Genomic DNA, 12,445 nt, shown 5'->3' on the forward strand with positions numbered 1-12,445 from the left:
GCTGGGCTTGATCTCAGGTGACTTTACAGCTAGTATCAACCCGATTTATTACCCCGTTTGCCACTGCACCAGGGCACGGGATGAGCTGGGGTGAAGCGCCAGGATTGGCGCATCTAGTGGATGCGCCACGTCTGGGGTGCCTGCGGCCTGCTTTTTTTAGGCTGTGAAGGCCCAATAACTATGGACCTTCCCACCCTGAGAATAGCAGACCACAGCTGTCCGCTTTACCTTGGCTGGTGATCCAATTTGGGGGGGACCCTACTTTTATTGTGTAATTATTAATATTTATAAAATAATTATAAAAAAGAGCCTGAGGGGACCTCCACATTGGATCCCCAACCACGGTAAAGCTGCCAGCTGTGGTTTTCAGGCTACAGCCGTCTGCTTTACCCTAGCTGGCTATCAAAAATGGGGGGACCCAACGTCATTTTTTTTTTTAACTATTTTTTAAATAGAAAAAATTAATGGGCTTCCCTGTATTTTGATTGCCAACCAAGGTAACGGCAGGCAGATGGGGTGGCAACCCATAGCTGTCTGCTTTATCTGCTGAGAATCAAAAATACCGCGGAGCGCTACGTCATTTTTTTAAAGATTTATTTTTACAGCACTGTGATGTCCAGCAATCAAAATACAGGGAAGCCCATTTTATTTTTAGTTATTTAAATAAATAATTAAAAAAATGTATATATGGGCTCCCGCTGCATTTTTTGTATTGCTAGCTAAGGGTAATCCAAGCAGCTACTGGCTGCTAACCCCCACTGCTTGGTGTTACCTTCACTGGCAATGGAAAATCCAGGGAAGCATTTTTTATTTTTTTTGCCAAAAAACTACAAAAAAAGGACGTGAGCTTCGCCATATTTTTGTATGCTAGCCAGGTACAGAAGGCAGGTGCTGGAAGAGTTGGATACAGCGCCAGAAGATGGCGCTTCTATGAAAGTGCCATTTTCTGAGGCGGCTGCAGACTGCAATTCGCAGCAGTGGGGCCCAGAAAGCTCAGGCCAACCTGTGCTGCGGATTCCAATCCCCAGCTGCCTAGTTGTACCTGGCTGGACACAAAAATGGGGCGAAGCCTACGTCATTTGTTTTCTAATTATTTCATGAAATTCATGAAATAATAAAAAAAGGGCTTCCCTTTATTTTTGGTTCCCAGCCGGGTACAAATAGGCAACTGGGGGTTGGGGGCAGCTGTACCTGCCTGCTGTACCTGGCTAGCATACAAAAATATGGCGAAGCCCACATAATTTTTTCAGGGGGCAAAAAACTTCTGCATACAGTCCTGGATGGAGTATGCTGAGCCTTGTAGTTCTGCAGCTGCTGTCTGTCTGTATGGAGAAGAGCAGACAGCAGCTGCAGAACTACAAGGCTCAGCATACTCCATCCAGGACTGTATGCAGAAGTTTTTTGCCCACCAAAAAAATGACGTGGGCTTCGCCATATTTTTGTATGCTAGCCAGGTACAGCAGGCAGCCACGGGCTGCCTCCAACCCCCAGTTGCCTATTTGTACCCGGCTGGGAACCAAAAATATAGGGAAGCCCATTTTTTTTAATTCTTTCACTTATTTCATGAAATAATTAAAAAACAAATGACGTGGGCTTCGCCCCATTTTTGTGTTTAGCCGGGTACAACTAGGCAGCTGGGGATTGGAATCCGCAGCACAGGTTAGCCCGAGGTTTCTGGGCGCCTCTGCTGCGGATTTCAGTCCGCAGCCGTCCCAGAAAATGGCGCTCTCATAGAAGCGCCATCATCTGGCGCTGTATCCAACTCTTCCAACAGCCCTGGAGCCGGGTGGCTTGTTGGGTAATCATGAGTTAATACTGGCTTTGTTTTACTAGCCAGTATTAAGCCAGAGATTCTTAATGTCAGGCACGTTTGACCCGGCCATTAAGAATCTCCAATAAAGGGTTAAAAAAAAGACACCACACAGAGAAAAAATACTTTAATAGAAATATATACACACAGACACATTAGAGACTCCATCTTTATTACCCCCTGTCAGCCCTCCACGATCCTGCTCTTCTGTCTTCTTTCTTTCTAGTGTAGTAGTAGTGACGATTGTAGTGAGGATGAGGTTCACCAGCCCATCACTTGGGGCTGGGGAACCTCATCCTCACTACAATCCTCACTACAATCGGGAAGCAGCGTGCAGCCTTCACTCCGTGAGTGATCAGTGCTGGCTGTCAGCGGTAACAGCGGTAACGCTGACAGACGCGTTACCATAGCAACGGTGCTCTCGGAGCTGCGGTTAGCGGTGACGTCACCGCTAACTGCGTTGCTATGGCAACGGTGATCTCCGTTAATGACCGGCTGTGTCAGCCGGTCCATAACGGAACGGAGAGTCGACCGTGTGCTAGAGCATGTCGCCGGTACACGGCGATACACATATGTGCACCGTGTACCGGAGAGATGCACTCGCAGGTCCTACATGACGCATCATAGTCATGTGACCAGTCTGTAGCCAATGAGATAATAGCCACGTGACTGGTCACATGGCTATTCTGACGTCACGACAGGTCCTGCATCTCTGCTGGCAGTGCCGGTCACGGGAGGATTCAGCGATCATCGGATGGAATAGCGGCAGGAGACAGAGTGCAGAAGGGATCGCGAGGACCGGTAAGTGTTATGGCAATGTTTATTAACTGTTTGTGTACATTTATCATGCATTTTTATGTGTTTGTGATTGCCTCCCATTATAGCCTAGTGGCTCGAGTTCGGTTCGTCGAACGTTCGATGAACCGAACTCGAACGGGACACCCGTTCGGCGAGCCGACCTCGAGCCGAACCGCGACCGGTTCGCTCATCTCTACAATTGACCCCTCGCCATAAGGCATTAAAGAGCAGGAAAAGATGGTCCATGAAACACACAATCCGGCATTAGAATTAGAAAAAGGAAGATATGCTACAGTGACCGATTTAGGCTTCTTGCTCATAATATTCTGACACTACACACAAGACATAAGTCTCACACCAATTTTAGAGTCTTGACATTAAAAATCCTTCCAGAGACACAGAAGTACAGTAGCATCAATTGTCCCCCTCCACATAGGATCTTAAAACAGCAGGCAGATATGGTCTATGCAACACACAATCCTGAGGGCCTGCATTTTAATTTGAAAAAGTGAGCACATGTAGTGCCGCCGCTAGGTTTGCACCATAATCGGGCATGACCTTCCCTAACTTCAGGTACTGTGTAGCCAGCCATTTATCAAACTTGGTCCCCATAGTACTGAGAGAGGAGGACCTGGATATTCCAGATGACATTCACTTCTATTGTAGTTGTGGAAAGGGAGGAGAAGGAGATGGAAGAACAAGGGCTGCCACCTATGAGCCAGGAGATCACTGTGGTGGGAGAAGTGGGTATGCCACAGCTGATGAATAATCTATGTGTTCTGTCTGCTGAAAAAAACAACAATAATTTTAAGGCTCAACCTCCAAACCCAAAGCAGCAGTCGCCCCTGTTTGGCCATTACATCCCATGTCACCTACAATTCAGTCTCCTGTTTCTGTTGGTAATGATCCTGCTGCCATGTTTGATCCATCAACTATGTGTGATACATCTGGCTGTAACCTTTATACTTTCTAAAAGGAACATTCCATTACATTTGTACCACATTTCACAAGATTTTAGAAAACGTTTGGAGAAACCATTATTCTTGTTTTGAAGGATATTTATTATGTATTTGCCACTATTCGGTATCCAAAGGATAATGGGGTATTCGAGGTATTCACTATCCAATATTCAATATGGTATTCGCTCCAGTACTTTCATTTTCATTTCTGATTTCCTGGCGCCTGTTTTCCAGCCAATGAACACTTCTGATATTGCTTGTTCTCACAGTAATGCCGCAGCCATCTTTGTTGTGGTGTTACTGTGATTGGCTTGGCCGCACAGCGTCATAGGGGCTATATAAGGCTGCCGCCATTTTGTGAACATGCAGTCATTGCGAAGCTGCCTGTGTGGGGAGAGCGTTCTTACATCCAACTAATAAATAGTCCTTTTAAGGGCTCAACACAGTGTCCAGTAGCTGCTAGCAGCTCCATAAATCACTTATTTGACAAACAGAACGCAGGTCTTTGGGTCTCTCTCTCTGTCTGTTGGTCTCTCCTTCTCCCCCCCTCTCATACTCACTGATTACTGACCGATCAAAGGTGCGGCGCTGCACGGCTGTCACACTGTGGCGGCTTCTCAAGCTTTTGAAAATGCCGGCCGTTCATTTTCCATCTCATATCCCTGCTTCCCCCGCCCACCAGCGCCTATGATTAGTTGCATTCAGATGCGCCCCCACGCTGAGTGACAGCTGTCTCACTGCAACCAATCACAGCCGCTGGTGGGCAGGTCTATGTAGTGCCATAAAATAAATAAATAAATAATTTAAAAAAAACGGCGTGCGGTCCTCCCAAATTATGATACCAGCCAAGATAAAGCCACATGGCTGAAAGCTGGTATTCTCAGGATGGTAAGCCCCCCATTATGGGGAGCCCCCCAGCCTAAAAATATCAGCCAGCAGCCGCCCAGAATTGCCACATCCAGTATATGCGACAGTCCCGTACAGTCACGTACCATAAAGGTGCTGGACGTGCGGTCTGTGAGTGGAGGATCCTGCACTCACAGACCGCACGTCCAGCACCTGTGTGGTAACGGCTTTTGGCGCTTCTGGTCCTACCGGTGATATTATACATAATTGGCCTGAATTTAGAGCAGACATAGTTTTTTACTACACACTGATCTGCACCCCAGCAATCTCCAGTTACACCCTCTGCCACTGACCTGCAAAATATGGACCCCTCAGCAGTCCGTAATTAATTATTTGAGTCATGTGAATGTGATCCAGTGTGCATTAGACACAAGGTTGTGGAGCCTGCTATTCACCCTCTAAGGTGATATCTTCATTGACATAGCATGTAATTAGTGATGAGCGAATACTAAAAAGCTCGGGTGCTCGAGGCTCGGGCCGAGCATCCCAAGATACTCGTGTACTCGGCCCGAGCACCGAGCCCAATGTTATCCTATGGGAGACCCAAGTATTTTTATGAAATGACCCCCCGGCAGCATGTAGAAACCCTAAAAATGTCACAAAAGTCATTTTCTTTATTTCTGTGTCAGTCTCTCTCTCTTGTCTGTCCCTCTCTCAGTCTTTCGGTCATTTCCCCCCCTCTCTCATACTTACCGTTCCCCGATATCCGACGCGGCACTGCACAGCTGTTATAAAATCTCCGGCGGCTTTTACTGTTTTGAAAAAGCCAGCCGCTCATTAATCAATCTCGTATTCCCTGCTTCCCATGCCCACAGGCGCCTGTGATTGGTTGCAGTCACACACGCCCACCACGCTGAGTGATAGCTGTGTCACTGCACCCAATCACAGCCGCCGGTGGGCGTGTCTATACTGTGCAGTAAAATAAATAAATAAATAATTAAAAAAAAATGGCGTGCGGTCTCCCCCAATTTAAATACCAGCCAGATAAAGCCATACGGCTGAAGGCTGGTATTCTCAGGATGGGGAGCTCCACGGAGCCCCCCAGCCTAACAATATCAGTCAGCAGCAGCCCATAGCTGCCACTAAATCCTAGATTAATCATGTCAGGCGTCTCCCCGAGAAACCTTCCATGATTAATCCGTAAGTTACAGTAAATAAACACACACACACACACCTGAAAAAATCATTTATTAGAAATAGAAAACACTAACAAATTCCCTGGTTCACCTATTAAATAATCCCCAAAAAGCCCTCCATGTCCGGTGTAATCCAGGATGGACCAGCGTCGCTTCCAGCTCTGCTGCATGAAGGTGACCGGAGCTGCAGCAGACACCGCCGCTCCTGTCAGCTCCATACAGCAACTGAGGTGAGTAGCGCGATCAGCTGCTGTCAGTCAGGTAACTCACGGCCACCGCTAGATCCAGTGACAGCGGGTAACCTTAGTGACAGCTCAGCTGATCGCGATACTCACCTCAGTTGCTGCGTGGAGGTGTCAGGAGCGGCGGTGTCTTCTGCAGCTCCGGTCACCTTCATGCAGCAGAGCTGGAAGCGACGCTGGACCATCCTGGATTACGCCGGACATGGAGGGCTTTTTGGGGCTTATTAAATTGGTGATGAGGGACTTTGTTAGTGTTTTTTATTTCTAATAAAGGATTTTTTCAGGTGTGTGTGTGTGTGTTTATTTACTGTAAATTACAGATTAATCATGGAATGAATCTTGGGGAGACGCCTGACATGATTAATCTAGGATTTAGTGGCAGCTATTGGCTGCCATTAACTCCTTATTACCCCGATTTGCCAATGCACCAGGGCAAATAGGGAAGAGCCAGGTACTGTTCCAGAACTGTCACATATAATGTATACGGCAATTCTGGGTGGCTGCTGACTGATATTGTTAGGCTGGGGGGCTCCCCATAACGTGGGGCTCCCCATCCTGAGAATACCAGCCTTCAGCCATATGGCTTTATCTGGCTGGTATTAAAATTGGGGGGACCGCACGCCGTTTTTTTTAATTATTTAATTATTTATTTCACTGCACAGTATAGACACGCCCACCGGCTGCTGTGATTGGGTGCAGTGAGACACCTGTCACTCAGCGTGGGATCGTGTCTCACTGCAACCAATCATAGGCGCCAGTGGGCGGGGAAAGCAGGGAATACGAGATTGTTTAATGAGCAGCCGGCTTTTTCAAAATAGTAAATGCCGCCGGAGCAGTGTGAATGCCGTGCAGCGCCGCGCCGGTGATCAGGGAACGGTGACTATGAGAGAGGAGGGGAAAATGACCGATAGACTGTGAGAGAGGGACAGAGATAGTGACGGACCGACAGAGAGAGAATAGAGACTGAGAGGGAGAGACCGACTGACAGAGAATAGTGATTGACAGACATTGTGAGACATCACTCGTTTCCAGTGTTTTAGGAAACATGCGAGAAATGTATTTAGAAAATCGGATGTCACTAGGATGGTGAGTGCCGTCCTGTGACATCCGATTTTTTACACGCTCCCATAGACTTGCATTGGAGAGACTCGCAGTAGAAACTCGCAAAAAAGCAGCATGCTGCGATTTTTTTCTCAGTCCGATTTGGACTGAGAAAAAAACCGCAAATGCGAGCTGAATCATTGACTAACATGTGTCCGATTCCAATGCGAGATTTTTTTGCATTGCTCTACTGCGAGAAACTCACAAGTGAGAAGCAGCCCTATCAGAGCACAGCGCGCCCGCCGGTATAAAGGCTCAGTCACGCTGTGCGGGCCAGCCAATCACTGCCATTCCACAACTAACAGGGCTGTGGCATTGCAGTGGTCTGCCAGCCAATCCCTGCATGAGGGCTGGCTCTCAAAAGAGCGCCAACATGCAGGGATGAAGACCACGAGTACAGCACGAGTATCGCGAGATTACTCGGTCCCCGCCGAGTAACCCGAGTACAGTGATACTCGTGCGAGTACCGAGTAGTGACAAGCGTACTCGCTCATCACTACATGTAATACATGCACTTCCAATATCTACATAACAGTTCACATATAACTTTTACTATCTACAACAGTGCATGTCACAATTTCCCTCCGTCATTTATTCCTTGGCTCATGCCCTGATGTGATTCTATGCCAACATATTAACTGTGATAAAGTCCAGTCTGACGAAGGCCCAAAGCCGAAACGTCGACTTGTTTGGACGAATCATAATACATATTTTACAGCATAATTTGATCAATAAAAAGAAATTTGCTTATGAACAGTCACATGGTTTACCTCTTTTTTTGGGAGTAATAGTGTGCCGGGGTTATTCTCTATATTTTCCTCAGTCACCAGATCTCGCCGTTAGGTCCAACGTGACATTATTCTGGTTTCCCATAGACTTACATTGGGCGTCAAATATTCAGAAATAGTCGAATAGCGGAGAGATTTTCGCCGGATATTCGGCAAAGTGAATATTAGGGTATTCGATCATCCCTTATATTCATGTCAAAAGTGTTAAAAATAAGAAGTTTGACAGAGCATTTTTAAAAAATGGTTTTATATTGTTAGTGTTTGGTAATGTTTGTATTGTTCAAAAAACATATGAAAATATAAATCTTAAAAATCTTTTGACGCAGACAGCAGTACAGTAGCATCAATTACCCCCTCACTATAGGTTGTTAAAATAGCAGGGAGTTACACTCTTTGCAACACACAGGATGTGAGACGGCATTTTAATTTGAAAAATGAAGACATACTGTCCTTCCAGAACCATGGCACTACCCACAAGACATAAGTTTCAGACCCATTTTGGAGTCTCGACATTCTAAATCCTTTTAGGCACACAACAGGACAGTAGCATCAATTGCCTTCCTCCCCGTAGGGCGATAAAACAGGGAGGTATGGTCCTTGCAACATATTATTGTGGCCTGCAATTTAAATATTAACGATCAAGACATGCATGACAGACAGGCGTAGGCCTCTTGCTCACAGAAACCTGGCAGTACACCATCACCTAGTCTGCACAGTCTGGGACTGGGGTGGCAAAGTCACTGGACATTTGTGACTTGTTCATCTTTATGAATGTTGGCTGGTATATGCTTTGAGAGGACAGCCGGATGCATACTGAGTTTAGATTTATGTCTGTTTCTATGTATTTTTGTGAATTTGTCTTCAAATATCTATATACTTTATGTATTTCTGTATGTGTATGTATTAGTTTATGTGTGTTTCTGTGAGTGCATGGGCCCCACTTAGACTTTTTCACCTGGGGTCCACAAAAACCTGGAGCCAGCTCGGCCTATTCTATACATTGTAACACTCACTGTTTATCACCCTGATATGATCATTTGATCATGCCTGTTGAGAGAACACCCTATGCACTGGTTTATCTGTGAGCTGGCATGCTTTATCCAAAATCGCAACGTGGGAGTTTCGTGTGGTGACTTATGAGGGCACATGCGAATGACGCATGCGTTACACAGCCCAATGCAAAAAAAAAAAGAAAAAGAGGAAAAAAGGCCACATAATATGCTCAACAAATATTCCAATTATTAAATATCTCAAATTTCCCCACAATTATTTGAAGACATATCAATAGGTAATATAGTATTCTCAAAGAATTAATGTGTAGCATACTTCTTGTCCAGATAATTAATATTGAGCTCACCGTACTTGTGGTCTGGAGAGGAAACTCATATTAGTTTGCTCAATTCATATTCCATTTTTAGACCTCTAGGATGTAGGGTCAGCAATGTATGCAGCCAAAATGCTTCTCTCCGCAGAGATATTCCCACCTCTTCTAGGAAGGTGATCTTTTCTATAACTGTATGAGGCTGTATAAAGAATTCTCCTTTAATAATGTTCCCCTGCGAGCAGCGAAGGTATAGAAAAGGGCCATTTCTACAGGAATAATAGGATTCATTTTGTACTGTCTTAGTTTTCTCAAATCAACCCAAATTAATTTATCCTAATTTGTAGACAACTTTTCATTACAGAAAAAAAAGAAAAATCCCCATAAAAAAGGATTTGGGGGGTACATCAAAAGTAAAAGAAAAGTAAAGCATGCTATGGGATTTTTGCATCATGAAAATAGTGAAGTGGTAAAAAATGATGTAGAGAAGACTAAAATTAGTATTTTGCATATGTTTTCTCTCAGAAAGTAAATGTAACATCAAGTGATCTTCACTGTACTATTGAGGGAATAGAAGAATCCAGGTCATCTATAAACAGAGATAGTGAGGGAATAGTTAGCTAACATAAATGAATACAAGTCTCCACTTCCAGATGAATTACACCCTAGGGTTCTGAGAGAGATATCAGAGGAAATTTCTGAACCACTTTCCACATACTTTGAAAATTACTGGAGAACAGAAGTTCCTGAAGACTAGAGAAGATCAACTGTTGTCCCCATCTTCAGAAAGGGGAAGAAAGTGGACCCAGGCCTGTTAATGGGACTTATAAACCAGAAAAGATCTTTGAGAAAATAATTAAGCACATGTAAGCAAGTACCTGGAAAAGAATAAAATGATTAACTATAGCCAGCATGGGTTTGTAACTAATAAGCCATGTCAGAGTTACTTAATTTGCTTCTATGATAGAATCACTGACTGGGTGGATCAGGGAAATGCAGTAGATATAAAATAGCTTGACTTCAGAAAAGCATTTGACAAAGTTTCTCATACTATCTATATTGAGAAAATGACCAAGTTTGGAATAGACAAGACAATTGTTAGGTGGATTCATAACTGGTTTAGTGATCAGACTCAAATAGTATAGGAGGCTTTACATGCTGCGACATCGCTAGCAATTGCTAACGATGTTGCGCGCGATAGCACCCGCCCCCATCGTTCGTGCGATATTGTGTGATCGCTGCCGTAGCGAACATTATCGCTACGACAGCGTCACACGCACATACCTGGTCAGCGACGTCGCTGTGACCGCCGAACAATCCCTTAAGGGAAAAACGCAGAAAAAAAGTGACATGCTGCTTCTTTTTTCTGCAACCAAAACTGCAGGCAAAAAAGAAGCAATGTGCTCACAGCCTTTCGGATTTCTCATAGACTTTGCTGTGAAAGGTCATACATGCAGTTTAGGATCACAACCTGCACCAAAAAAGCAGCAAAAACACAGCAAAAAATGCAGCATGCGCACAAGGCCAAAGAGTGGTCATAAATGGCTGCATGTTCCGTTGGAGGAATGCTTCAAGTTGGGTACCCCAGAGCTCTGTCTTGGGACTGTGTTGTTCAACATCTTTATTTATGATTTAGATAAAGAAATTGAGGGTAAGCTGATTAAGTTTGCTGATGGCACAAAGATAAAAGGGATAGCTAATACTAGAGAAGAGAGAGAGGATTCAAAAAGATCTAAAAGAACTGGAACAGTGGGCAGCAACTAACAGAATGGTTTATAAAAAGGAGAAATGCAAAGTTGTACGTCTGCAAGAAAAAAGAAAAAAGCATATACAGAATTGGAGGATTAGGACTAAGCAGCAGCACATGTGATAAAAACTTGGGTATACTAATAGACCACAGACTGCACAGGAGTCCACAATGTGATGCAGCAGCAAAAAGGCAAACTCCAAACACAATTCTGGGATGTATTGGGAGAAGAAAAGAGTCTAGATCAAGTGAAGTCATTATCCGCCTCTACTCTTCTTTTTTCATAACTCCTCTGGAATACTGTGTCCAGTTCTGGTTACCACATATTTAAAAGACATAAAAAAAATGGACCAAGTTCAGAGAAAAGGTATCAGGATGGTGAGCAGTCTGCAAACCATGTCCTATGAGGAACGATTACAGGATTTGGGAATGTTTACCTTGCATAAAGAAGACTGAGAGGAGACTTGATAGCTTTCTAACAATATCTCAAAGGTGGTGACACTGTAGAGGGATCATATTTATTCTCATTTGCACAAGGAAATATGAGAAACAAGGGATGAAACTGATGGGGAGGAGACAGAGTAGATATTAAAAAAAAAATCTTTGACAGTGAGGGTGATCAATGAGTGGAATAAGCTGCAACGAGAGATGTTGGGATCCCTTTAGATGGAGGTTTTCAAAAAGAGACTGGACAGACACTTGTATGGTATGATATAATGAATCCCTCTGGGAGCAGGGGATTGGACCAGATGTCTAAAGATGTCCCCTCCACCATTCTGTGATGCTATGATTCTGTGATTCTTAAACGCTAAGATGTCTGGGTATGCCTGCTGTAAAATATTCCAAAGTTGTTTTACAATATCATCTATCTGAGAATAATAGGGTTAAAATGACAAATAAATGTTATTCTACTTAGATTATCTCGTACAGATTTATGAGATGTATTTAAAGATTGTGGAGTCGGGTCCCAACTATTTTTGATAACCCGCCAAGGTAAAGCAGACAGTTGTGGGCTGGAATTATCAAACTGGGAAGGTCCATGGCTATTTTGCCTCTCCCAGCATTAAAATAGCAGCCCACAGCTGCCCCAGAAGTGGAACATCCATTTGATGCTCTTCCCAATTGCCTTGGTGCCGTGGCAAATGATGTTAAATTTTGGGATTGTTGTCCGTTGTGAGTTTACAGCTGGCATCAAGCGCAGGAGTTGGTAATGAAGAGGCACTGGTTAGACACCCCGTTACTAACCCTGCCAGTGTAAAGTTAAAAAAAATACACACAGAAAAAAAAGTTGATTAAAGATTCCCCCACACACCCAAATTATTACTTCAACATAAATATTGGAACTTCCAAAGTAATCAAAAGAGTATTGTCCCACCGCCCCCATTAAATCCTATAGAAATTCATTCTGAGAACATTTTCAGAACGATGCTTCATTGGTCACTGCCGGCAAGTGGCAGCCCAGAATTTCTCACACCAGTAAAAAATTCTGTACCTACCATTAACTGGGAGTGACCTATGCAGCCTCATTATCAGAATGTTCTCAGATCGAGGCTCCAGGTTACTGACAAGATCCATAAGTCGGGAATTTCTCACTATCGGTGACATCAGTAACTCAGTGACATCACCACTCATGACCA

The 12,445-nt window shown here is 44.3% G+C and overlaps 1 protein-coding gene across 1 annotated transcript in view; it reads right to left on the reverse strand.

Annotated features, from left to right (window-relative positions):
- The window catches only part of LOC142303008 (olfactory receptor 1500-like), a 40,705-nt gene extending 28,265 nt beyond the window's left edge, over positions 1 to 12,440 (reverse strand). Inside the window, exon 1 of the mRNA XM_075344109.1 lies at positions 12,305 to 12,440. Coding sequence (XP_075200224.1) covers positions 12,305 to 12,440 — 136 coding nt within the window. The remainder of the gene's footprint in view (positions 1 to 12,304) is intronic.
- Positions 12,441 to 12,445: the final 5 nt, after the last annotated feature.

Source organism: Anomaloglossus baeobatrachus, chromosome 4 (assembly GCF_048569485.1).
Source record: "Anomaloglossus baeobatrachus isolate aAnoBae1 chromosome 4, aAnoBae1.hap1, whole genome shotgun sequence".
Taxonomy (NCBI): domain Eukaryota; kingdom Metazoa; phylum Chordata; class Amphibia; order Anura; family Aromobatidae; genus Anomaloglossus; species Anomaloglossus baeobatrachus.